The sequence below is a fragment of the Bos grunniens genome, chromosome 16 (genome assembly GCF_055505025.1).
Source record: "Bos grunniens cultivar Pamir isolate PY7600 chromosome 16, Bosgru_T2T1.0, whole genome shotgun sequence".
Lineage (NCBI taxonomy): Eukaryota > Metazoa > Chordata > Mammalia > Artiodactyla > Bovidae > Bos > Bos grunniens.
Window position 1 is genome coordinate 36810701 of NC_141180.1, and position 27558 is coordinate 36838258.

Sequence of the window (27558 nt, forward strand, 5' to 3'; positions counted from 1 at the left end):
GCTGTTAGGACCTGGGCCGCACAGCAGGAGGAGGTGAGCTGGCCAAGCTTCATCTGTCTTTACAGCCACTCCCCATTGCTTACTTGCCGCCTGAGCTCCGCCTCCTGTCAGATCAGTGGCAGCATTAGAGTCTCAAGGGAGCTTGAACCCTACTGCGCGTGAATCATCCTGAAACCATCCCCTCTCCCAGCTCCCAGTCCGTGGGAAAATTGTCTTCCACGAGACCAGTCCTTGGTTCTAAAAACGTTGGGGACCAGTGGCTTTAATCCAAACAGCCAGACAACATCCTTGATTCTTCCTCCTTCATCACCTACATCTAAAAACATCAGCTAATCCCATCAATTTCCTCTCCTCTCCAGAGCCTCTCCCCACAGAATACAGGTGTTCCTTGGGTGTCAACCATGTGTTTCTGATCCCTTGATGTCTGGGGCCTTGCTGACTGTGGAGGGACTGCCCCTCCCAAGGCTGGCCAGTTCCTAGATATAGTGATTCACTCTGGAGTGTGCCTTTCATATGCGAACAAATTGATCTAATCCCTAAGCCCCAACCTCCTTCTCCATCAGGCTCTCACACCCTGGGCCACTATCGACCTGCCCCCATTACCCTGGACCAACGACAGACAAGTAGGGGGCAGCCTCTACGCCCCAGAGCCTGCTGATGCTCTTCAAACTGGCCAGTCCTAAGCCTACTGACCCTGTCTCACCCACGCCTTTCCATGGCAACCACTATTGAGGCTCTTGTACACATTTTCCCTCACTCCCTCTGTCCCCTGGCTGACCCTGGTGCATCCTCATGACCCTGCATGGGTGGCAGGGCATGCCCACTCTTCTTGGGTACTGCAACTGACTACCTTCTCAGCAGCAGTTCTCTTTTGATTTGTTTGCCTTGCTGTATCTGAACAGTAATTGCATCTACATTTTAATCCATCCTGGAGTTGTGGCCCTAGGCTGTCTGGACTCTATAGTAACCCCACCTACTCAATATGCTTCTCCTCCAGGCCTGCAGCCGTGAACCCGGCGACTTTCCGAAATGAAAACTGATTTTGTCAGTTCTCTTATTTAAAATTCCCCAGGGGCCTCCACTGCAAATTAGAATAAAACCCACGTTCCTTCCCATGGCCTAGAAGGCCTCTCGTGTCCCAGCTTCTACAACCTGTTCTCAGGCCTCCCCCTGCTTGGTGCTCTAGCCACACTGGCCTCCTTTCAGAGACGCCAAGCTATTTCCTGCCCCGGGGCCTTTGTACGTGCTGTTCTCTCTGCCTGGAACACTCTTCTCGGTTTTGTGCAACTGGCCTTTTTCCCTCTAGTCTCAGTCCAATGTCACCCCTGGAGAGGCCTTCCTTAACCATACAGTCAGACATCCTATTCCATTATTCTGTTTTATTTTCTTCATCACAATTGTGATTCTGTAATTATTCTTTTGGGCTTCCCAGGTGGAGCTAGTGGTGAAGAGCCTGCCTGCTGATGCAGGAGATGTAAGAGATGCAGGTTCAATCCCTGGGTTGGGAAGATCCCCTGGAGAAGGGTATGGTAATTCACTCCAGTATTCTTGCTTGGAGAATCCCATGGACGGAGAAGCCTGGCGGGCTACAGTCCATGGTGTCGCACAGAGTCCGACACAACTGAGAGACTAAGCTCAACATAGCACAATTATTCTTTTGGGATTCCTAGGCAGCGCTAGTGGTAGAGAGCCTGCCTGCCAATGCAGGGGACACAAGAGACACAGGTTCTATCCCAGGGTTGGGAAGATCCTTTGGAGAAGCATATGGCAACCCACCCCAGTATTCTTGCCTAGAGAATCCCATGGACAGAGGAGCTTGGCAGGCTACAGTCCCAGGGGTCACACAGAGTCAGACATGACTGAAGTGACTGAGAATGCACACAATTATTCTTTCACTGGTTAATCTTCTGTCTCCCCACCACACACCCCGACTTGGAGTAGAATACAAGCTCCTTGAGAACAGGAGCCTTGTTCATGGCTAGGTTCCCCGAGCCTAGACAGCCTGGCATGTTGTATTGGATGCATGAATGAACAAGGGGTACCTTACCTGTGTGTCCAGGACTGGAGAGGGGAGTGGAAGGGGCTGAGGGGTTAGCGATTGTCCCCTGATATGACCCTGCAGCCACTTGGGAGCTGCTGGTTCATCAGAGGCTCCCAGCTCCTGGCTCCAGACCAGGCCACTGCAGAGTCAGGGCTGGGAAAGGCAGACAGCATCTGCTTCCTGGAGAAGCCAACCGGAAGCTGGCCTCTGTCTCGTGAGGTTCTGCTGACCATCACATTTCCCCAGCAAGGGTGCCTTGTCCTTCCGCAGACCCCAGGTTCATCTGTCGCCCGCTCCAGAGGCTTGGCTGTCCCCAGGCTGCAGCTCCACTTGGCTCGAAGGATCTCATGCGGCTTTTGCTGCTGCAGAGATGTCTGGGGTGGCTGCCAACACTTTTATCTTTTCATTTCATCTGCCAGCCAAGAGCTTTTTCCTGCTCTTGCCTCTTGAAGCTTAAGGCAAGGAATGCTGACCTTGAGTACAGGTGCTTCTCGATTCGTCACTCAAGGTTCCCTGCCCTGGTTCACATTCAAGCCAGCTGCTTCCCAATCTTCTCTCTTCCTTTCCCTTGGCCTCCCTGTTCCCTGGCAGCCCTGAAACAAACTTTGGGAATTTTTTTTCTCCCTGAGATCTGGGTTTAGGCAGTAGGAGCCCTGCTAGTATGCCCCCTTGAGTTCCCTCGTGTCCTAATGGTTAGGATTTGGTGCTGTTATTGCCTGGCCTGGTTGCGTGGCTGGGATCCTGCCAGCTGTGCCACATGGCATGACTAAAGTTAACAAAACAAAAAGACTCAGCTTAGTTTGCCCTCTTCACTCAAGGGTACCAAGGCACCTCTTTAGACTCTGGCCACGTGGCCGCTGGGAGAAAATATTGCCAGGGTCACAGCCAAGTGCAGAGTGAAGGGGACTCCAACCCCTAAACATGGGGCTCTGATTCCCCACCTTCACCACATTCATCTGACGAACATGTTTTAAGGATCTGCTGCTTGCCAGGCATTGGTCCGCTGGAGTCTCGCTTACTGGACTGGGGAGGGACTTGGATCATGTCCATATTGTAGAGCAATCCAAGAAGATGTGTTTGGAACCCATCATATGACAGTTCAGCAAAGCATTCTGGGACAGCTGGATAGCCACATGCCAAGGGATAAAGTTGGACCTCCTTCCTCTCACATCATCTACAAAAATTGACCAAAAATGAATCAAAAGCCTAAATGTACAAGCTAAAACAAACTTTAGAAGAACATGCAAGCATACATTTTCATGGTATTGGACTAGGCAAAGCCTTCTTAGATATGATTCCAGAAGCACAAGCAACAAACCAAAAAAAAAAAAAATAGATAAGCTGGACATCAGAATAAAAAAAATTCTCATGCTACAAAAGACATCATCAGGAAAGTGAAAATATAACCCACAGAACTGGAGAAAATTTTTGCAAATCTGGTAAGGGGCTTGTGTTGAGCATACATAAAGAATTCTAACAACTCAATGGTAAAAGAACCCACTTGAAAATGGGTGAAGAATATGACTAGATAGTTCTCTAATAAGATATGGCCAATAAGCATACGAAAAGATGCTCAATGTCATGTGAAAGTGAAAGTCGCTCAGTTGTGTCCGACTCTTTGTGGACCCCCATGGACTGTAGAGTCCATGGAATTCTCCAGGCCAGAATACTAGAGTCTGTTCCCTTCTCAAGGGGATCTTCCCAACCCTGGGATCGAACCCAGGTTTCCCACATTGCAGGCAGATTCTTTACCAGCTGAGCCACCAGGGAAGCCCAAAAGGCCACATATTATATGATTCCATTTATATGAAATATATAGTGTAGGAGAATCCACAGGTACAGAAAGTAGATTTGTGGTTCCCTAGGGCTGAGAGAATTGAGGGGAAGTAAAGACATTACTTTGCCAACAAAGGTTCGTCTAGTCAAGGCTATGGTTTTTCCTGTGGTCATGTATGGATGTGAGAGTTGGACTGTGAAGAAGGCTGAGCGCCGAAGAATTGATGCTTTTGAACTGTGGTGTTGGAGAAGACTCTTGAGAGTTCCTTGGACTGCAAGGAGATCCAACCAGTCCATTCTGAAGGAGATCAGCCCTGGGATTTCTTTGGAAGGAATGATGCTAAAACTGAAACTCCAGTACTTTGGTCACCTCATACGAAGAGTTGACTCATTGGAAAAGACTCTGATGCTGGGAGGGATTGGGGGCAGGAGGAGAAGGAGACGACAGAGGATGAGATGGCTGGATGGCATCACTGACTTGATGGACGTGAGTCTGAGTGAAATCTGGGAGTTGGTGATGGACAGGGAGGCCTGGCGTGCTTCGATTCATGGGGTCGCAAAGAGTCGGACACGACTGAGCGACTGATCTGATCTGATCTGAGGGAGTCAGTGCCAACAGGTACATCATTTCTTGTTGGGGTGATTAAAATGTTCTTAATTGATGTGGTGATGGGTGCACAACTCTGTGGCTATATTAAAAAACAATGAATTGTACACTTTAAATGGATGAATTGTGTAGCATGCGAATTATATAACACTAAAACTGTTACCAAAAAAATCATGTGATGAAAACCCTGGAAAATCAAGAGGGTTTGAGAATCTGTGAATTCATAATTTGTGGTAGGCAGAATTGTGACTCTCTAAAGCTGTCCAGGCCCCAGCGTGTGGAGTCTGTGGGTATGTCACCTTATATGGTGAAAAAGACTTTGCAGGTATGATTAAAGGTATGGACTCTGAGTTGAGGGAGATCATCCTGGTTTACACAAATGGGCCATCTAATCATATGAATCCTTAAAAGCAGAAGTCCAATCCCAGATCCATCAGAGAAATGAGCCTCACAGTAAGGATGAGAGATGCTAAGCACTTGACCTGCCATTGCTGGTTTTGAAGACTAAGGAAAGGGGTCATAAGCTAGGGAATGTGCTAGTCTTTAGAAGCTAGGAATGGTCCTCAGCTAACAGTCACCAAGGCAACAGGAATCTCAGTCCTAAAACCACAAGGATCTGATTTCTGCACCCAAATGAACAAGGAAAGGGCTCCTTATAAAAGGAATACAGCACTGCAACTCTGGTTTTATCCCAGTGAGATCCACATCAGACTTCTGGCCTACAGGACTGTAAGATAATATATTTGGTTTAAGCCACTAAATGGTAGTCAATTGTTATGGCTGCAATAGAAAACCAACATGTAGCTGTTACTTCATGTAGACTTTAATAAGCCAATATTTAAAACAAGAAAAGAGTGCTAGTCATTCTCATGGCTGGGGAGGAAAAGGTATACTCGTGGCTGAAAATCCACAACACCTGTTCTTTCCTCCCTACCCCGTGCAAAGACTGAAGGAATAGAGCTCACTTAGTGACTGCTGCCCCAAAATAGCTTGCCTGGAAAATCCCATGGATGGAGGAGCCTGGTGGGCTGCAGTCCGTGGGGTCTTGAAGAGTCAGACACGACTGACTGACTTCACTTTCACTTTTCACTTTCATTCACTGGAGAAGGAAATGGCAACCCACTCGAGTGTTCTTGCCTGGAGAATCCCAGGGACAGCGGAGCCTGGTAGATTGCCATCTATGGGGTCGCACAGAGTTGGACGTGATTGAAGCAACTTAGCAGCAGCAGCAGCCCCAATATAGAAACTGTAACATGATTTTATTTCTAACTCCTCTGCCCTATCTGGTGAGTCATTCATCTCTCCAGGTCTCACTTTCCATATCTGGGAAGCAGGGCAAATTAACCCTGACTTCTGCCTACCCAACAGTTTAGAAAGAAAAAAAAACCAAAAAACAAAACTCAGCTTCAGAGCTCCAGGGCGCTCGTTGGCAGACACAGTTTGGGTACAGGACACCCTCCCCTCCATGGGGCATCATTTCTTTATTCTGGCTTCCTTCAGAGCATTTTGGGCACACCTGGTCCCTCAGGATGTGGAGTACCTTGTCATGTGGCTTTGCAGCTGCTGTTAGCACAGAAGTGAGAGAAGCTTCAGGTATCCAAAAGTGCTGAAGCTCATCACAAAGTCCTATGGACAAAGTTTGAGATTTTTGGTTTGGGGGTAGCAATACTCTCACACCTTGTTGTTGTTCAGTCGCTAAGTCATGTCTGATTCTTTGTGACCCCATGGACTGCAGCATGCCAGGCTTCCCTGTCCTTCACTACCTCCTGGTGGTTGCTCAAACTCATGTCCATTGAGTTGGTGATCCCATCCAAACAAATCATCCTCTGTCACCCCCTTCTCCTCCTGCCCTCAATCTTTCTCAGCACCAGGGTCTTTTCCAGTGAGTTGGCTTTTTACATTAGGTGGCCAAAGTATTTAACATCAGATTCAGAATCAGTCCTTCCAATGAATATGTAGGGTTGATTTCCTTTAGGATTGCCTGGTTTGATCTCCTTGCTGTCCAAGGGATTCTCAAGTCTTCTCCAGCACTACAGTTCGAAAGCATCATGGGACCAAATTGTTTTCATGATGGAAATAAAGCAAAGTAATGGTTCAGATCAGACTAGGAGGAACAGAGTCAGGAGGAGACTGAGATAGGACTCCAAGACAGGGAGGAGGGCAGAGAAATGAAAACATCTCAACTATGTGTGGGTGTGGAAGTACTTCTCTCATTAGGGAGAAGTGCTGTGATGCTCTAGACTCACTTCATGTTACTCCCCTGATCCACGCCACTGACACCTATGTGGACACAAGCATTTTCTTAATAAGCTGCTTTTGGTGACTTGGCTTTGGGATGTTTTCATTTATTTAAAATTTTTAAATTTTATTTAATGAATGTATTTACTATTGGCTGTTGTGGGTCTTCACTGCTGCATGCAGGCTTTCTCTAGTTGCAGTGAGCAGGGTCTACTCCCTAGTTGCAGTGCTCAGGCTTTCCATTGCGGTGCCTTCTCTTGTTGCAGAGCTCAGGTTCTAGGTCACGTGGGCTCAGTTGCCCTGTTGCATGTGGGATCTTAGTTTCCCGATCAGGGATCAAACCCATGTCCCTTGCATTGACAGCTGGATTCTCAACCACTGGACCACCAGGGAAGCCCATGGAGTGTTTTTAAAGATGTTCTGGAGGTAACTGAAGATCACTCTCATGATGTCTGTACAGGGATCTGGGAAACATCCCCTCCGTTCATCTGTCTCTGGGCACCTGCCTTCTTCTATCTGTACCTCTTTTGGCTTGGGTTTATGTGGTATGTGAGTGCACAGTGCGCCCAGGGCCATGAACATGGGAAGAGCTCTTGACTGAGTCCTGGCATTGTCCAATATAGTTTGGCTGGCCCCTGCCCCTAGACCCTACTAACCACTTCCAGCTGTGGAGGCAGTCTGGCAGGGACCTGGCTCCTTAACTTTCCCTGCAGTCCCCACCCAGCATGGCCAAGTCTTTGCTGACATCCAGCAGCTCCCTGCAGGCCCCCACATGGCCCCTGGCCCTGGTGACAGTGGATCCCAGCCCCTCTTGGCTCCCCAGCCTTCCTGGAACCCTCTTGCCTAATATCCTGTGTGGTAATCGTGCCTGTTGGCCCTCCTTAGTCCTGCTGGCCACTGCCAAGTTCCTTCTGCTAGTTCCTGACATTCCTGCCTCTAGTGGAACCCTCATGAAATAAAAAGCTACTAAAAGTTTTTTCTTTCTGGTCAGAATGCCCCCTCTTGGGTGGTCCCACACTCCTCAGCATAGGTGATCAAGTAATCTCCTGTGTCTGGGATGGAAGAAAGGTGGGTCTGAAGAAGGGAAAGAGCTAAGATGCTCAGGAATGGGCATGGGATGGGGGAGCTATGTCTGGGAGGTGGTCCTGGGTGGTCGTGCATTAACTCAAGGTCACCCAGGGTCAGCTGAGAAGTAGGAAGAAGCAGCTGCTTTTTTGATGGCCATGGCCCCACTGGGGGCACTAGCAGCAGTGTAGAGCTGGGAGAAAAGTGATCACCAAGGTGAGGGTGAGGGTAGGCACCATGCGATCATGGCGAAGAATGGGGCAAAGGACTGGCATACCATCCACTGAGTCCTGAGAGGCAGCTCACAGGTCATCTCCTTTATCATCACCCCATCATCCTTCAGATAAGGCCTTCTTCCCATCCACTGTCTTGCTAATAAAGCCCCAGAGGTGAAGCTACCACTTGCTGAGCACTTATCACAGGTGGATGGCTTAGCGGTAAAGAATCTGCCTGAAATGCAGAAGCCGCAAAAGACACGGGTTCGATTCCTGGGTCAAGAAGATCCCCTGGAGGCAGGCATGGCAACTCAGTCCAGGGCTGCCAGTCCATTCTTGCCTGGAGAATCCCATGGACAGAGGAGCCTAGTGGGCTACAGTCTATAGGTTCCCAAAGAGTTGGACACGACTGAAGTGACTTCAAGGCTGTATATTGTCACCCAGCTTATTTAACTTATATGCAGAGTACATCATGAGAAACGCTGGGATGGAAGAAGCACAAGCTGGAATCAAGATTGCTGAGAGAAATATCAATAACCTCAGATATGCAGATGACACCACCCTTATGGCAGAAAGTGAAGAGGAACTAAAAAGCCTCTTGAAGAAAGTTAAAGAGGAGAGTGAAAAAGTTGGCTTAAAGCTCAACATTCAGAAAACTAAGATCATGGCATCTGGTCCCATCACTTCATGGGAAATAGATGGGGAAACAGTGGAAACAGTGTCAGACTTTATTTTTGGGGGCTCCAAAATCCCTGCAGATGGTGACTGCAGCCATGAAATTAAAAGATGCTTACTCCTTGGAAGGAAAGTTATGACTAACCTAGATGGCATATTAAAAAGCAGAGACATTACTTTGCCAACAAAGGTCCGTCTAGTCAAGGCTATGGTTTTTCCAGTGGTCATGTATGGATGTGAGAGTTGGACTGTGAAGAAGGCTGAGCGCCGAAGAATTGATGCTTTTGAACTGTGGTGTTGGAGAAGAATCTTGAGAGTCCCTTGGACTGCAAGGAGATCCAATCAGTCCATCCTAAAGGAGATCAGCCCTGGGTGTTCTTTGGAAGGACTGATGCTAAAGCTGAAACTCCAGTACTTTGGCCACCTCATGCGAAAGGTTGACTCCTTGGAAAAGACTTTGATGCTGGGAGGGATTGGGGGCAGGAGGAGAAGGGGATGACAGAGGATGAGATGGCTGGATGGCATCACCGACTCGATGCACATGAGTCTGAGTGAACTCCGGGAGTTGGTGATGCACAGGGAGGCCTGGCATGCTGCGGTTCACTGGGTCGCAGAGTCGGACACGACTGAGCGACTGAACTGCACTGAACTGAAGTGACTTAGCACGCAGCATGCAGTGTCTTCAAGGTCACACGAGCATAGACAGAGATTTGAAGCTGTCTGGTGGAGACACGGCCATAGCCTGTTCTCCCACCCCTAAATCACTTCTTCTGGAGATTAAAAATTGGGGGCACCACGCCGCTCCTTCTACAGATGGAGAAATGCGAGGCCTAGGGAAGTCAAGTGATCAGTTCCAGGTCCCACGGCTTGTGCCAGAATCTGACGAGGAGCCAGCAACTCGGCTCCACAACACAACGACTTTCCTCGGCCCTCCCGTGTCCAGGAAGGCGGCCCGGCCCCTACGACGCACAAGAGATTGCAGAGACGCAGAAAAAGGCCCGCTCACTTTGCTCTTAAGACCAGCCCATCCACGCGAACCAGGGAAACATTTGAGAGGGGCCCGCCCGCTAACCCCTAACGACCCGAGCTAGGGGGCGTGGTCTCGCCTGCGCCTCCGCCTCCGCCGCCAGCTCGTGCTCAGCCCCACCGCGCGCGCCCCTCGCCCGGTCCTGCTGCGCGCGGGTGCGCGCGTCCTAGGCCCGGGGGGCGCCCCACTGCGCGCGCCCCTGGCCCGGCCCTACTGCGCGCGCGCGCGACCCACTGCGCGCGCGCCGAGGCCGCGGGGGTTTGACGCCCAGGCCCAGAGGGTCAGCCGCGCCTCCGGACACTGACGCGTCTCGGGTTGGGCCGGGACCGGGCGGTCGGGCTGGACTCGACCTCGCTCCCCCTCCCCGGCTCGCCGCCCCCGGCGTCGCTGGCGAAACCCGAGCGCGCGTTAGGCGCGGGGCCGCGTGACGCGCACCTGTCGGGGCTGGCCGCGCTGACGGAAGAGAATGCGCCGGGCCCCGACCTGGCCTGAGCCCGGCCAGCAGCACCGCACGGCACGCGCCGCCCCCGACGTTTCCCGGAGAAGCGGCCGGCTCTGACGGGCGTGATGAAGTAAGCTGCCTCCCCCGCTTTCTCTCCGGCTTCTTGGGCCGCAGGAGGAGTCTTTTACAGCCGGATGGCGGCTGCGCGCTCGCGCCCCTGCGAACCCGCAGGCCCCGGAGGCCAGCCCCGCGTCGCTGTAAAATCCTCGGGCGTTTGATTGGGAAGAGTCACCCCAGCCACCACCCACCCGCCCCAATTTCCTTCCCCGCGTTCCTTCCGCAAAATAAATTATTCACTTCCTGCTCCGCAGATGCCTTGGCGCGGCAGTGCTGCGTGGTGGCGGGTTGGCTGGAGGCAGCCAGGCCCCGTCGAGGCTGGTCCGGAGGGGCCAGCGGCGTCTCCTTTTCCTGGACTTTCTGGAATTCAGTTCAGTGAGAGGAGGAATTGGAGGCTCCCCCGCCCCCCACTTCCCTTGGGGATCTGCTTAATCTTTGGCACTAGAGCCTAGGTTTCCATCAGCGTTTCAAATGCATCCATCCAATGAATGGTTTTCCAGAAGCAGACCTGTCTGGGTCTTTGAAAATCAGCTCACTCAAATTTGAGTGTTTAAACGGAAGTGAGAACTTCTGGAGAAGTCATAACCTGAAATTCCTTGCCCACCCACCCCACTGTCCCCAGGCAGGCCTGTGGCTCCTGAAGGGTAGTCAAAACAGGAAACCTTCAAAGACTGGTTGTATTTTAAACTATGTTATACACTAATTGGGGCTTCCCAGGTGGCTCAGTGGTGATGAATCCGCCTGCCAGTGCAGGAGACACAGGGTTTGATCCCTGGGTGGGGAAGATCCCCTGAAGGTGGAAATGGCAACCCACTCCAGTATTCTTGCCTAGGAAGTCGCATGGACAGAGGAACTTGGTGGGCTACTGTCCATGGGGTCACAAAAGAGTCAAGACACATTAGTCAGTACATACTCTATAGTGATGGATAGAGTGTTTGAGTTTAGGAGGCTAATCTTCTGGCAAGTTTTAGGAGCACCTGAGAGGAAAATGCTCAGTGTTTGGCATGAACAGAGCTCACTTTTAGGCAGTGTTTTTTAATGTAACTCTTTCTTTGAAGTACATAGCTGCTCAGCAGATAAACACTCCAGGCAGGCATTCAAGTTATTTTATTCGAAGACTAATAAAATTTACTATTGTGGGATGGTTTTAGGCTTGTGGGATGGTTTTAGGCTCTTTAAAGGGGAAACCGTCAAATCTGGGCAAAGGGAAACCAAGAGGCACCTTTGGTCATCTGTGGCCAATCCACTTCTCATTTTCTTAAAAAAATATTTATTTGACTGCATCAGGTCTTAGTTGAAGCATGCTTGATCTTTAGTCATGGCATGTGGGATCTAGTTCCCTGACCAGAGATGGAACTGTGGCCTTCTGCATTGGGAGTGTGGAGTCTTAGCCACTGGGCCACCAGGAAAGTCCCTACCCACTTCTCATTTTATTGATGGAATTTGAACAAGGCAAAATGTCATTGCTTGTTGCCAGATTTCACCATGGATTCTGCCAGTCCCTAACCCACAGGCAGAGCAGGAAGTCTGGTTTTGCTTTCTGTTGCCCTGAAATGGGAGCTGGGTGGCTCTTTGTCTAGGAGACCTTACCACCTTTACCTCCCAAAGTATTTTCACAGCCACCATCTGGGTTTTTTTTCTTTTGGCCAGACATTAAAACAAGGTGAATGCTCCCCATCTTGCAGCTGGAGAAAAGGCCCTGAATAGTTAGTGAAAGTCCCAGGGCTGCAGAGTTAGAGGATTACTCTATTGCTGTATTCTTTGGCCTGGATTATAAACCCCTTATGGGCTGGGGTGGAGACTTTTTTAACCATCTTAGGTTTATGCTGCTGTTGCTGCTTAGTTGCTAAGTCATGTCCAACTTATTGTGACCCCGTGGACTGTAGTTCACCAGGTTCCTCTGTCCATGGGATTTCCTAGGCAAGAATACTGGAGTGGGTTGCCATTTCCTTCTCCCGGGGATCTTCCTGACCCAGGGATTGAACCCACGTCTCCTGCACTGGCAGGCAGATTCTCTACTGCTGAGCCACCTGGGAAGCCCTCTCAGCTCGATAGCCCTTTGATTTTTCATCAGTATGACTGGAAGGTCATGAAGTTGTCAGTGAGCTGTTCCTTGGCATTTTTTCCTGCTGTGCGAAGTCATTTGGTTTCCCAGCAGTTCCAAGAGACAAGCAAGAAACGCTACTTTATTCATGATGCTCTTGGTTTAATAATGATAGTGGCTAACAGTTTTTGGACACTTACTATATGCCAAGCATTGTGCCAGGTGCTTTGTATGGATTGTCTACTTTTGTGCTTCTTATTGACTTGTTTTCCCACTCTGTGGTTGAGGTTGGTTAATTAGTTGTGTCCAACTCTGCAGTCCCATGGGCTACAGCATGCCAGGCTTCCCTGTCCTTTACCAACTACCAGAGCTTGATCAAACTCATGTCTGTCGAGTCAGTGATGCCATCCAACCATCTCATCCTCTGTCGTCCCCTTCTCCTCCTGCCTTCAGTCTTTCCCAGCATCAGGGCCTTTTCCAGTGAGTCAGTTCTTCACATCAGGTGGCCAGAGTATTGGAGTTTCAGCTTCAGCATCAGTCCTTCCAATTAATATTCAGGACTGATTTCCTTTAGGATTGACTGGGTTGATCTCCTTGCAGTCCAAGGAACTCTCAAGAGTCTTCTGCAACACCACAGTTCAAAAGCATCAATTCTTTGGCGCTCAGCCTTCTTCACAGTCCAACTCTCACATCCGTACATGACTACGGGAAAAACCATAGCTTTGACTAGACGGACCTTTGTTGGCAGAGTAATGTCTCTGCTTTTTAATATGATGTCTAGGTTGGTCATAGCTTTTCTTCCAAGGAACGAGCATCTTTTAATTTCATGGCTAAAGTGATTTTGGAGCCCAAGGAAATAGAGTCTGTCACTGTTTTCCATGGTTTCCCCATCTATTTGCAATGAAATGATGGGACCGGATGCCATGATCTTAGTTTTTTGAATGTTGAGTTTTAAGCCAGCTTCTTCACTCTCCTCTTTCACTTTCATCAAGAGGCTTTTCAATTCCTCTTTGCTTCTTGCCATAAGTGTGGTGTCATCTGCATATCTGAGGTTACTGATACTTCTCCCGGAAATCTTGATTCCAGCTTGTGCTTCATCCAGCCTGGCATTTCACGTGATGTCCTCTGCATATAAGTTAAATAAGCAGGGTGACCATATACAGCCTTGATGTACCCCTTTCCCAATTTGGAACCAGTCCATTGTTCCATGTCCATTTCTAACTGTCACTTCTTGACCTGCACACAGATTTCTCAGGAGGTAGGTAAGGTGGTCTGGTATTCTCATCTCTTGAAGAATTTTCCACTGTTGTGTTCCACATAGTTAATGGCTTTGGTGTAGTCATTAAAGCAGAAGTAGATGTTTTTCTGGAACTCTCTTTCTTTTTTGATGAACCAGCAGATGTTGGCAATTTGATCTCTGGTTCCTCTGCCTTTTCTAAATCCAGCTTGAACATCTGGAAGTTCTAGTTTCACGTACTGTTGAAGCCTGGCTTGGAGAATTTTGAGCATTACTTTACTAGCGTGTGAGATGAGTGCAGTTGTGCGGTAGCTTGAACATTCTTTGACATTGCCTTTCTTTGGGATTGGAATGAAAACTGACCTTTTCCAGTCCTGTGGCCAGTGCTGAGTTTCCCAAATTTGCAAGGATATTGAGTGCAGCACTTTCACAGCATCATCTTTTAGGATTTGAAATAGCTCAGCTGGAATTCCATCACCTCCACTAGCTTTGTTCATAGTGATGCTTTCTAAGGCCCACTTGACTGTGCATTCCAGGATGTCTGGCTCTGGATGGTGAGTGATCACACCATCATGGTTATCTGGGTCATAAAGATATTTTTGTACAGTTCTTCTGTGTATTCTTGCCATCTCTTCTTAATATCTTCTGCTTCTGTTAGGTCCATACTGTTTCTGTCCTTTATCGTACCCATCTTTGCATGAAATGTTTCCTTGGTGTCTCTAATTTTCTTGAAGAGATCTCTAGTCTTTCCCATTCTGTTGTTTTCCTCTATTTTTTTGCATTGATCACTGAGGACGGCTTTCTTATTTCTCCTTGCTATTCTTTGGAACTCTGCATTCAGATAGGTATATCTTTCCTTTTCTACTTTGCCTTTAGTTTCTCTTCTCCCCTGCCTCTCATGTGACTTGGGGAAGGGGGCCATGGCGCCAGGACACCTCTGCAGAAGTCTCCCATGACACAGACACAGCCACAATCTGAAATGAGACAGATATCTAGCAGCACAAGTGTTCCCCCTGTGGATGGCACCAGGCTTTGCCATGCTTTAGTTCCTTTGGCCTAAGTATAATCTGTAGTTGAGGTTGGAAGAAGTTAAATAACTTATATAAGGTCACACAGCTACTAAATAGCTAAGATCTCAGAAACTAGCGTCTCCCCCCTCCCCTAGTAAGGGCCTTTCAGGTTTTAACAAAGCAACTCAGCCTTAAATACAGTGCGTCTGCCTGGAACGCGGGAGGCCCGGGTTTAATCCCTGGGTCCGGAAGATCCCCTGGAGAAGGAAATGGCACCCCACTCCAGTCCTCTTGCCTGGAGAATCCCATGGAGGGAGGAGCCTGGTAGGCTACAGTCCATGGGGTCGCAAAGAGTCGGACACGACTGAGCGACTTCACTCACTCACATGATGTCAGAAGTAAGGTGAGTGAATCACTGTTACAGTGAACATCAGAGGCCAAGGGCATTTACAGCAGTTCATTGTCAGGGCAACCTGACCTCAGGAAGCAGAGCTGCTGACCAGCTTGGGTCACTTATGGGAGCATTTAGACCACTGTAATTCCAATCTTGGAAGGGAGCAGAAGCTGTGTCCACTAAAACAGTGTTGTTATTGTTTTGTTTTTTTTAGTCTTTTTGGAAAATGTGTATTTATGTATTTATTTGACTACACTGGGTCTTAGCTGTGGCTCGCAGGATCTTCAGTCTTCATCTCAGCCTCCGAACTCTTGGTTGCAGCATGTGGGATCTAGTTTTCCTTCCAGGGGTGGAACCTGGGCCCCCTGCATTGGTACTGTGGAGTCTTAGCCACTCCACCATGGAAGTTCCTCTAAAACAGTGTTTTAAATTTGTCATTTGGGGTTGTAGTCACACATTTTTTTTTCTTACCACATTGCAGCAGGTTTAATAGTGGCCCCCAAAGGTGTGCCCAGTTTATAACCCCAGAACCTGCAAAGGTGACTTGATTGGAAAAATGGTCTTTGCACACATAATTGTGGATGTTTAGATGAGATCACCCTGGGTGTAGGGTGGGCCCTTGTTCGTTTGTGTTCAGTCGTGTCTGACTCTTTTTGACTCCATGGACTGTAGCTTGCCAGGCTCCTCTGTCCGTAGAATTTTCCAGGCAAGACAGCTGGAGTGGGTTGGTTTCCTACTGCATGTCACACGTTTTAGAGGTAGGTGGGAAGGTGCCGGAAGCACACTGCCTGTATTCAAGTGCTGTCGCCTGTAAGCGCCTGACCCTCAGTGAGCTATTTTATCTCTGTGCCCCTTAGTTTCCTGTCTTCTCACTCTAGAAACGGGTATAGTGACAGTGCCCACCACATGCTGCGCTGTGCTCAGTCACGTCCCACTTTTGGCGACCTTGTTCACGGACTGTAGTCCATCAGGCTCCTCTGTCTGTGGAATTTTCCAGGCAAGAATACTGGAGTGGGTTGCTGTTTCCTTCTCCAGGGAATCTTCCCAACCCAGGAATCGAACCCGCATCTCCTGTGTCTCCTGCCTTGGGAGGTGGATTCTTTACCACTGCACCGCCTGGGAAGCCACCTACCTCATAAACTGTGGCAAGAATTAAATGATGTGACACGTGTGAAGCTCTTAGCCCAGGATTTTGCATTTAGTTAAGTGCTCTATAAATATCTCTTTTATTATTCATAGTATCATTTCAGATAGTGAGCTGCTGCTAATGTGTGCTGTGTCACAGTGCTTGAAGTCGCCATTAGAGATTCATCATCCACACAGGCCGCCCATACAGAGTCAACAGTGGTCTTGGGCAAATGGGGTTTATTTGTTCATTCAGTAAATGTTTATTGCGTACCTTCTGTGGGCCAGGCCCCGCTTTTTTAAAAAATTAATTAACTGATTGATTTTGGCTGTGCTGTGTCTTCAGTGCTGGGCGAGGGCCTTCTGTTGTTGCCGAGCACGAGCTCTAGAGAGAGAGGGCCCAGGAGTTGTGGAGCACAGGCTTAGTTGCCCTGCAGGCGTGTGGAATCTTCCCAGATCAGAGATGGAATCCTGTGTCACCTGCTTTGGCAGGCAGATTCCTATCCACTGTCCCACTAGGGAAGCCCCAGGCCTTGTTTTGGATACTGGAGATAGGCAGTGAACAAAACAGAAAAACCCATGTCCTCATAGGGACTTACTTATAGGATCTTGAGGGGAGGGGTGATAGATGATAAAATAAATCTGCTTATCATATGTAGGTATGTACTATGGGGAGACATAAAGCAGGGGATGAGATGAGGGTTGGAGGTTTACAGTTTTACACAGAGTCAGCTGAGAAAGCCTCACTGAGGTGACATTTCAGTAAAGAATTGAAATTAGTGAGGGAGTGAGCCACGTGGACATCTGCAGGGAAAAGTAGGTCAGGCAGCGAGAACAGCAAGTACAAGGGCCCTGGGGCAGGAGGATGGGTGGGTGGAGCCCAGAGAGGGACAGAGTGTAGGAGAAAAGATCAAAGAGGTAAGAAATGGAAGGCCAGAGTGTGTAGACCCTGCCGGCCACTGAACAGAAGGATGGGATCTGACCGATGCTGTAAACAGAGCACTCCGACTCCTGGGTTCAGGCAAAGATAGAAATGAGAGGCCAGGGAGGTGGCTTCACACAAAGGTGATGGTGGCTAGGACCAGAGTGGAGAGATGGAAGGCGGTGAGAATGGTGAGTAGCTGTATTCTAGGTAAATGTTGGTGATAGAAACCATAGGATTTGCTGTCAGATCGAATGCCCCAAGATCTCTGGCCTGAGCCCCTGGAAGAGGGGAGTTGCCATTTACTGAGGATGGGCGACCTGCGTTTGGAGCATTTGGGAGATAAGTCAATTTGTTTTGAACGTGGTACATCTTGTAGACATCCAGCTGTTGGTGTCACAGTCACAGTTGACTGTGTGAGACGGGAGTTTAGGGGGAGAAAGTCCAGACTAGAAATAGCAGCTTGGTGTACAGGCAGTTGTGTGTTGGTAGATGTTTAACAACCTCTGGAAGGGATGGCGGTTGGTGGCCAGGAGCCAGCTTGATAAAATTTGCCAACACCTGCCGCATAAATAAATGTTCCCGCACCGGCCAGTTTCAAGCACACCATTACAGAATATCTTCACCTTATAGATACCAGTCAATCCTAAAGGAAACCAACCCTGAATATTCATTGGAAGGACTGATGCTTAAGCTCCAATACTTTGGCTACCTGATGTGAAGAGCTGACTCTTTGGAAAACACCCTGATGCTGGGAAAGATTGAAGGCAAAGGAAGAAGGGGGCAGCAGAGGATGAGATGGTTAGAGAGCGTCACTGACTCAATGGACATGAATTTGAGCAAACTACGAGAGAGAGTGGAGGACGGAACAGCCTAGTGTGCTGTAGTCCATAGGGTCGCAAAGAGTTGGGCACGACTTTGTGACTGAACAATGACCGATGCAATAGGTTAAATAATGTCAAGAGCAGAGATAATAGTAATATGAAGTAAATCAATTAGGGAGTATTGAGTGTTTAATATCTTTGTTTTTTAATATAGCTTATTTGATTCTAAATTCGTGTAATTCGGTTTTAATAGGGGCCGTGTTTAACAACTGACTTGACAAATTCCTGAAAATCTAGGAATTGAATCTCTCATGCAGATATGTGATGGCTCTCACACACCATTTGAATTGTTGGGACCAAATATTGACCCCCTAGGTGATGGTAATAAGGATTCTATGTGTTCAGCGGGGGAAATGGTCTCAGAGCTGATCTTGGGGTTCTGTCCCCTGTCTAGCCCCAGGTCACAGTTGACGATGACGGGTTTGACTCGCCTCCACATGGGGGTGTCTGTGCAGAAGGCCCAGAGCACGGAGGGGAGTGTGGGAAGCACACTGGAGCTGGTGAGTGGAGAAGGGACCAGCACATCCCTTTGTACTTCAGCAAAAACTCCTCTTTACTTTGAATCTTTATTTCACTCCCACATGCTCTTGTAAAAAATACCAAGCTCATGAGCTGTGATTTGAAGAAAATTCCTCTTCCCCCTGCCTGGAAACAGAAGGCAGAGGTCAAAAGTGTGGATGTGGCACCAGGGAAGGGACAGAGTGCCAACAGCTGCTGGCGTCCACCTCCCGGCTCCTTTCTCCCGCCCCTTGCCTGCTGGGGCCAGAGGGTCAGAGCTGCTTCCTCCTGTGGTTTCCCAGAACCGGCTTTGCCATCCGAGTGCCCGCCCAGGCCAGGGCTGTGCTGAGACTGGTCCTGGGTGTGCCCCACGTCTGCCTCTCTTGCTTGGGAACCCCGCTTCTGGCCCATACCCTGTGGCTGGCCACGTCCGTGCTTGCAGCTTTGGGGATGTTAGCAGAGCCGCACTTTAAAAGGTGAGTCTCCCAGGAGGCCCAGTAGGAACCCCTCACCCTGGAGCTGGGGGCAGCGAGAGGTGCCCTTGACTTTGGACGTGGGCCGGCCGGTCCCGACTCTTGGATGAACCTGTCACACCCTGGAAGAAGCCTCTGCCACACCTCACTTTGTAGCAAGGTGGGAGCTAGTGGTAAAGAACTCGCCTGCTTAAAGCAGGAGACGTAAGAGACGTGGGTTCGATCCCTGGGTTGGGAAGATCCCCTGGAGGAGGGCATGACAACCCACTCCAGTATTCTTGCCTGGAGAGTTCCATGGGCAGAGGAGCCTGGCAGGGTCTGGTCCATAGGGTCAAAAAGAAGTGGACACAACTGAAGTGACTTAGCACGCACGAACGTGCATGCTGCTGGCAAGTATTTGGAATAATAATTGTAAATGAGATCACATCCTCTACACACTGAAATTAGAGCTTCAGGGAGCTTGGTCTTTTAACTTCTGAGTGACTCTCAGTTATCAGTTCCATGCTTCCTACTTCAGTCCTGTATTTCCTGGCCTAAACTGCCTTCAGAAAGGTGATGGCCATCTCCTGTGTAATAGAGAGGTTATCTCCTTTCCTTGGAAAACAGTTTACTGGGAGGAAAGTGCTGTCAAGCTCCTCTAGCTGCCTCTTCACAGGTGGGGAAACTGCAGTTCCCAGCAAGGAACATGCAAGTTCAAGGTTACAAGGTGTTTAGATTCTTCTGTGTACTAATCACCACGTGTTCCAGTCCACAGTTGAATACACTGTCCTCCTGTCCTGGAGTGGCTCATACATCGCACTCATGGTTTTCTTATTTATTAATTAAACATAGATGCAGTTGATAGTAGGATTGGGCGTTGGAATGCCACTTCCGTGTTTTTTGGCCAAGTTCAAGTATACAATCTTAGGAGAGTATTTCTCAGCCCATTGCTCTCAGAGGAGGCAAGGAAGCAGGAGAAAGGTTTTCAGAAAATCCTTCAGAAGGAGAGGCTTACAGCCTGAGAGCGGTTTAGGCCACAGGTGGCCGTGGAGCCTTGATCCCTGTTACCTCTTCTCCAGGGGCTGGGAGCCTGGTCTTGACTTTGATGTAATTGGACTTCTGGGAGCCTGTTTATTCCTCTGTCGGGGCAACAGAGAGGACATCTGTATACCCGTATACCCTCCTTCTCAGGGGGTAAGGGCAAGCAGGGGGGTGTTACATAGACGTCTGGGCGTGTCCTGTACTGTCTGCAGGGCTGGGCTCTGGAGCTCCGGAGAGGAGGGGGCAGTACAGGTTTTCCTGCAGCTGCAGCAACCTGATGCCATGCTGGGCAGGGGCAGGGGGCACTGTACATAATTAACTTAGCATTTGCCTTTTGTTTTGTTGGGTTTGTGTGTGTGTATGTGTATGCATGCAGCGTGTATGTGCTCAGTCATGTCTGACTCTTTGCAACCCCATGGACTGTAGCCCACCAGGTTCCTCTGTCCATGAGATTTCCTAGGCAAGAATACTGGAGTCGGTTGCCATTTCCTCCTCCAGAAGATGTTCCCTACCCAGGGATCAAACTTGGGTCTCTTTCATTGGCAGTTGGATTCTTTACCACTGCGCCACCTGGGAAACCAATATATATATATACATTGGGCTTACTGGGTCTTCTGGAGAAGGGTATGGCAGCCTACTCCAGTATTCTTGCCTAGAGAATTCCGTGGACAGAGGAGCTGGCGAGCTACAGTCCATGGGGTCACACAGAGCCGGACAAGACTGAAGCGACTGAGCACGCACACAGGCACTGGGTCTTAGTTGTGACATGTGGGATCTAGTTCCCTGATCAGGGATCTAACCCAGGCCCCCTGCTTTGAGAGTGAGGAGTCTTAGCCACTGAATCACCAGGGAAGTCCCTAATTGCGCATTTGTATAGGGTTTTTGTCACTGGTATCATCTCAGCTAGTCTTCGCAAACCTCCATTTAGTTTGGGGGGTGTTAGCCCGTTTGATAGGTGAGGACTGACGAGGTGACTTGATTGGACCACACAAAGCTCAGACATGGCCTTAAGCCCAGGTCCTCTGACTCAAAGGCCACCTTCCTCCATTCAACTTGGGGAGCCATTTCACACAGCACCTGGGGCCTCGGGCTCTGGAACTGGACAGTGGACTTGGCCTGCTGTCTGCTCATCTGTGAAATGGGATCCTTGCAGGACTCCTTCCCAGCGCTGTGTGGAGGGAAGGTTGAGAATGTGCGTTTACATCGTCTGGCACACACTGACTGCTAGGTAGATGTCAGGCATTATTAGTCTCAAGGTCATTAGTAACCAGGTTTTGCAGGGGGATGGGTCTATCGCCAGCGTTCAAGGTGGCTTTGAAATGCCCATGTGTGCGCCTGCCCTGGGCCCACTGGGGTAGAGGTTCACTGCCCTGGTGAAGGCAGTAGGAGGCAGAAATGTGCGTTTTGAGGGGACTTCCCTGTAGAATCTGCCTACAGTGCCAGAGACCCAGGTTTGATTCCTGGGTCAGGGAAGATCCCCTGGAGGAGGGCATGGCAGCCCACTCCAGTATTCTTGCCTGGAGAATTCCATGGACAGAGGAGCGGCAGGCTACAGTCCATGGGGTTGCAGAGTCAGACATGATGGAAGCAACTTAACACACATAACACACATGCATTTTGAACAGCCCTGCAGCCGAATCATCCTGATGCTCCCATCTGACACTGGCCCTGACTCGGCTTCACCACTCAGCATTCCAGACCCTGCTTCTCACGGTGGGCTCTTGGCACCTTAGGCCCCATCTCCAGACCCTCTGCCCCAGAGTCTGCATTTTTGATAGAGTTCTCCAAGAGATTCATAAGCACACGTATAAGCACACTGAAGTTTGAGAAACACTGTTAAGGTTAAAAGACATGGTAATAAGAAAACCAAACATTCAGGACTGCTCCCCTCCTGACTCATTTAGGAAAGGGTTGTTCCCTGGTTGTTTAGCAACCACAGAGTAAGCAGCCGTGTTGCAATAACTGATATTTCTGATATGTATTTGTTTAAAGGAGGCTGGGGACGTAAGCAAGAGATAAGGCATCTAACCTGAGCTCTGGGAGCCCAGAGAGGGCTGGTCAGAGAGGACTGCAGCAGACTTCAGAGTCAGAACAGGGTTAAATGGAGGCCCGGGGGTCGGCTCAGATTTTCTGCTGTCTCCTGGGGTGGGCGTAGCAGTGCTGGCCCTCAGAGCTCCCTGACCTGCCACAACAGGCCTGTCCAGACCTCTGGCTGCCCGTGTACGATCAGGAGCTCCGAGACACAGCTGCCAGCTGGCTGCTTCTCCTTTTCCAGGCTGTTACATGGGCTTCAGATTTCTCTCTGCCTCTTTCCCGCACTGACCTTGCAGCTTTTCCTTCTCTCCAGACAGGGGTGGTTTGCCAGTTAAGAAGGAAGTGCTTGACGAGCGAGGGATCGGGATCGGAAAGCAGGCAAAGAAAGCTGAATGGCCCCTTGGTCCAAATTTGGGCACAGGTGCCTATAATGGACAGTGAAGAGGAGGCTGGGGGTGCCGCACGTGTGGCCCCGTGGTCCTTCAGTTAGACCTCCCATGACAGGAAGCTCTGGTGCCTGTAGATTCTGGTGCAGATGCTGTTGCTGGGTCCTCATCTTGGTTTGGCCACTAACTGAGGCCATTTTGGAGATGAATCTCAAGAGAGGTGGGGAAAGAAGGAAAGGGCAGATTGAGGGGAGAGGTCTGATGTCAGAGTGGGGGCAGATCTGGTCCTTCAATATAGCAGATAGTGTTGGGGTGAGGGGATTTTCAGAATCCCTTCTGTCTCTTTAAAACTCAATTTCCCCATCTGTATAACTAGACCAGTGCCTCATTGTTGAAGACTGTGTTAACCCTTTATTGGGAGAACACCTGCCGTATAATTGTGCCAAGCCAGTTATCCTCGTTTCTTCTTCAGTCCTCCCACACCCCAGGCTGGGCCCCAGGCCCCTGGCCTAGGTCTGAGAGCCGTGTCACATTCCTCCCAATTCCTTCTGTCTTTCCTTCAAAGCACTGGCCTTGGCAGGGATTTGGAGAATGGGAGAGCCAGGGAGTAAGAATTGAACCTATCCAGCTCTACAGCCTCAGTCTGAGCAGAAGGCCAGAGAAAGCAAACCCTCTGGTGCATCAGTGACCGGTCTGGGGCCTCGCCTTTCCTGCATCTCAGCTGCTTCAGATGAGACTGAAAACTAGCCAATAAGTTAGACTAACCTCAGGGAGACCGTAGTGTGTAATTCCTGCCCATTAGCCCTGGAGCCAAGGAGCCAGATGCCTGCCCAGCTTCCCCCCCTTTCTCACCACAGGACTTTCACCTGCCTGAGCCTCAGCTTGTCTGTCTCTAGAAGTGGGGGACCGTGATAGTACTCCTTCACTGGTTCTTTTTTTCTGTAATATTTCTTTATTTGGCTGCGCTGGGTCCTAGTTGTGGCACATGGGATCTGCGATCTGCGTTACAGCGTGCAGGAGTTTTAGTTGAGCATGTGACCTCTTAGTTGCAATGTGTGGGATCTGGTGCACTGATTAGTAATCGAACCTGGGCCTCCTGCCGTGGTAGCTCAGAGTCTTAGCCACTGGACCACCAGGGAAGTCCCCCCTCACTGGTTCTTTGCAAGACTCTTGTCTGGATTCAGGGAAATCTGATGCACAGAAGTATTTAGCTCAGTGTTTGGCACATGCCAGCATTCAGTGTTTGCTGCTATTAACATACACTATAATGTATGCTAACCTATTCTAGTCCCATAATGATCGTTACCACTTATTTAGTGCTTAATAGGTGGTAGGCATTGTCCAAGACCTTCTCAGCAGTCAGTCATTTTCTCCTTTTAACAGCCCTCTGATGTAGGTACCATGAATACCCTCATTTCTGATGAGGAAACTGAGGTACAGAGAAGTTAAATAATTGTTCAAGGTCTCAGTTGGTTCCAGAATCCGAGTTTTTGATCACAGTGCTGCAGCAATGATTAGTGGTCATTTTGTGGACTTCCCTGGCAGTCTGTGGCTAAGACTCTGTGCTCCCAGTGCAAGGGGGATGGGTTCTGTCCCTGGTCAGGGAAGATCCTGCATGCCGAGTGGCCAAAAAAAAAAAATGTTAGTGGTCATTTTGTGCTTGGAGCCCAATAGATATGGGAAGAGCCGACAGAGAAGTGACGGGGCAACGATGTCCCCCCCATCTCCAGGTCGTCATCTAAGACCATGGCCTGCTGCTCTGATGACCCCGGCCACCCGTGCTTGTGGACGAGACTGGTGTTGGTCGTAGAGTGGACGGCTCCAAGCACACGACCACGCTGGGGCCTCCCTGGGGGCTGCCGCTCCTGCACAGAACGGCCCCCCTCCAGCGAGTGGCGTTATCTCTGCTTACAGGGTAGGCTCCCGGCCCACTGGCTGCCTGGCACAGAAGCCAGGCTGTGAGGAGGGAGAGGGAAGCTGTGCAACTGAAACATTTTCTTGCGAAACAGGTGGCTGTTCTTGCCAGGCAGGAAATGTTTGATAACCTAGGAATGTGTTCCCCCGCAACATCGCAGCCACCAAGCCATGTCTGATCCTTCCTCGTTGCTTCTCTGTCTTTCCTAGGCGCCCATGCGTCTGGAAGATGCTCATGGCGGCTATGTGCGTGGCCCTGCTCAGCGGCTTGCAAGCCCAGGATCTCCCCAGACAGGTCTCCATCATCCTGCTGGGAGCCACCGGGGACCTGGCCAGAAAGTACCTGTGGCAGGGCCTGTTCCATCTGTACTTGGAGGAGGTGGGGAAGGGCCACCATTTTCGCTTCCACGGGACTGCCCTGACGAGCACCGAGCAGGGCCAGGAGGTCATCGCCAAGGTCCTGGAGTCCCTGTCCTGCCCTGGGGATATGGCCTCGGGTCACTGTGCTGAACTAAAGGCTCAGTTCCAGCAGCTGAGTGAGTACCGCCGGCTGAAGACGCCCGAGGACTACCTGGCCCTGAGCAAGGACATTGAGGCCCAGGTTGAGCACGAAGGCCTCCGGGAGACCGGCCGAATTTTCTACCTCTCGGTGCCGCCCTTTGCCTACGTGGACATCGCCCGCAATATCAACAGCAGCTGCCGGCCAGGCCCCGGTGCCTGGCTGCGCGTCGTGCTCGAGAAACCCTTTGGCCATGACCTCCACTCCGCCCAACAGCTGGCCACAGAACTGGGGAGCTTTTTCCAGGAAGAGGAGATGTACCGGGTGGACCATTACCTGGGCAAGCAGGTGAGCCGCAGCCTGGAGCCTACAGGGTGAAAGGAGCTGGGGTAGGTAAGACGCCGTCCTCAGGGCAGCACCACTGACTGTGGAATTGGCCCCAAAGGCATTGTGAGATCTGGGCTCCCATGGTCATCTGGACTCTGGGCAGGAGGCGAGTGGCAACGGCAGGACTGCTTGGCCCTTGTCCATGCATCCTGTTCTTTTGTGTATCATGGCTTCTGTTTCCCAGCCTGGCCCCGTGTTCTGTACTGAGGGGGCCCTGAGAGGGCCCGGCTTTTGGGTGGGCATGCTGTGAGAATTAGAATTAACCATGTTACTCTGCACCCATCTGCCTTTTCTCAATACCTTTTCCTTTCCGGGTTCTGTTTTGAGCCAGAAGCCTGGTAATGAGATCTTAAAACAGGATAGGGACTCTTTGAGTCCTTGCTTCTCATCCAGGCCCTGTGGTGAAGCAAGGGGCTGGCCTCCTGGGTGAGGCTGGTCAGCTGGCCAGTTCAATCTGAACAGACCCTCAGGGCCCCTCAGGACACTTCTTCCTGGAAACCAGAGCAGAAAACACACAAGCACGTGTGTTCTCTGGCCCTGACCAGGCCATGGGCCCAGGGCCACATGGGGGTCATCATGTTCCATGGGGGTTGGAGCTGCAGTGTTCCAAAGATAAGCCCTTAGACCAGTGCCTGTCCTGGTAGGTTTTCACTTGTTTAGGGGAAAATTAGGAAAAAAAAAATACTGGATGGTATTCAATTTGAAACTTTTCTTGCTCCATTTTTAGTGTTAAAATAACTTTCTTTATTAAAAATGGATGGTAACAGAAGATCAGTTCAGTCTCTCAAGTCGTGTCTGACTCTTTGTGACCCCATGGACTGCAGCATGCCAGGCTTCCCTGTCCATCACCAACTCCCGGAGCTTGCTCAAACTCATGTCCATCAAGTTGGTGATGCCATCCAACCATCTCATCCTCTGTTGTCCCCTTCTCCTCCTGCCTTCAATCTTTCCCAGCATCAGGGTCTTTTCCAGTGAGTCAGTTCTTCCCATCAGGTGGCCAAAGTATTGGAGTTTCAGCTTCAGCATCAATCCTTCCAATGAATATTCAGGACTGATCTCCTTTAAGGTTGACTAATTGGATCTCCTTACAGTCCCAGGGACTCTCAAGAGTCTTCTCCAACACCACGGTTCAGAAGCATCAATAGAAGGTAGAGAATCTTAAATGTTTTCTTTCTTGGCAAAGAAAAAAAAAAAAAAGGCTGCTAACCCTGTGGAGGTCACTGAGAGGTTCTCGAGTCCTTACTGGGCTGTGAAGGCCTGGCATCTGGGGACTGTTGCTCTTGAGAGTGTCTCCTCTGAGCGGGATAGAGAGGTTGCGGGCCCTTCCGTGGGGTCGGGATTCCCTCTTGGTTCCAGGAGAAGCCCACAGCTCTGCAGTCTTCCTCCCTGGCAGGTAGTGGCCCAGATCCTGCCTTTCCGAGACCAGAACCGTGCAGCCCTGGACGGCCTCTGGAACCGGCACCACGTGGAGCGGGTGGAGATCGTCATGAAGGAGACACTGGACGCGGAAGGTGCGTGAGCGTCCCTGCCCTGCATCAGTGGTTTGGCATCGGCCCACAGGGCTGGAGGGCCTACCTGGCCCCTGCGTCGGGGCCAGTGCTGCGTGCGTGCACGCTCAGTCACTAAGTCGTGTCCAACTCTTTTGAGACCCCATGGACTGTAGCCCGCCAGGCTCCTCTGTCCATTAGATTTTCCAGGCAAGAATATTGGAGTGGGTTGCCATTTTCTCCTCCAGTGCTTGCTTAGAGAGAAGATTTTGCTGGTGTGCAGTCTCCTTTCAGAGCCTGTGTGTGCCCAGTTCTGTGCCATGCTATACCCCAGGGTGCCCGCAGGCAAGCCCCGGATGGTGACAGCTGCCCTAAGGGAGCATGTAGTTGGATTATGTAGACTTGGCCCAGGCACTGAAAACGCTGGCTGGCAGTAAACCCTGGGAGGTAAGCTGGCTTCCTTGCTGAGTGTGGTGGAGACCATCAGCGTGCAGGGCTCCCAGGCTTCTGCTTACAGCAGCGGCCCCCTCTGCTTTCATCTTGAGTGTCAACCACAGCAGCTGTGGCCCCTTGAGCCCTGGCTTTCTGTGACTCCCATCACATCTCATGAGCATTGGCTGTATGTGTTCAGAGCTTTGACTCTTTTACCCCAATGATAAAAGCTAATTCTTACCGTGTCCTGAGGCCCTAGTAGCCAAATGGGAAGGGCGCTATTATTAGCCTCCACCTACGGATGAGGTTTGGTGATGAGCCCAAGGTCATGGCCGGATATGGTGTAGCCAGGTCCCGGTCCAGGCAGTCTGGCTCCGGCCCCGGGCTCTGCACCATTGCAGCCAGCTCATCCCCTAACTGCGTGCTGCAGCCCTAGGCCACTGTCCCACCCATTGGTGTGGGCCTGGGCAGAAAGGTGGGCCCCAGATCCCTTGGTCCTGGATGGGGCCCAGGAGGTCTGTGTCTCTTTTCCACTCTGTTCCTCCCCTCAGCATTCTCCCCTTTCCCCTTTGAAGTGTGTTTAGTGCTAGAAGCTCTCGGTGGGTGTGG

The 27558-nt window shown here is 50.3% G+C and overlaps 1 protein-coding gene across 9 annotated transcripts in view; it reads left to right on the forward strand.

The window, feature by feature from the left end:
* The first annotated feature begins 9724 nt into the window (after nt 1-9724).
* Nucleotides 9725-27558, forward strand: part of H6PD (hexose-6-phosphate dehydrogenase/glucose 1-dehydrogenase) — a 36707-nt gene continuing 18873 nt past the window's right edge. The window contains exons 1-4 of one of the 9 annotated variants that reach the window (XM_086344332.1): nt 9964-10216; nt 18214-18319; nt 24355-24991; nt 26408-26541. In XM_086344332.1, the coding sequence (XP_086200458.1) occupies nt 24897-24991; nt 26408-26541 (229 nt within the window). In that variant the 5' untranslated portion in view covers nt 9964-10216; nt 18214-18319; nt 24355-24896. Of the gene's footprint in view, nt 10217-18213; nt 18320-18566; nt 18794-24022; nt 24146-24354; nt 24992-26407; nt 26542-27558 lie in introns of those variants that run through there. The other 8 variants (XM_086344325.1, XM_086344324.1, XM_086344331.1 and 5 more) reach the window with 8 other exon arrangements.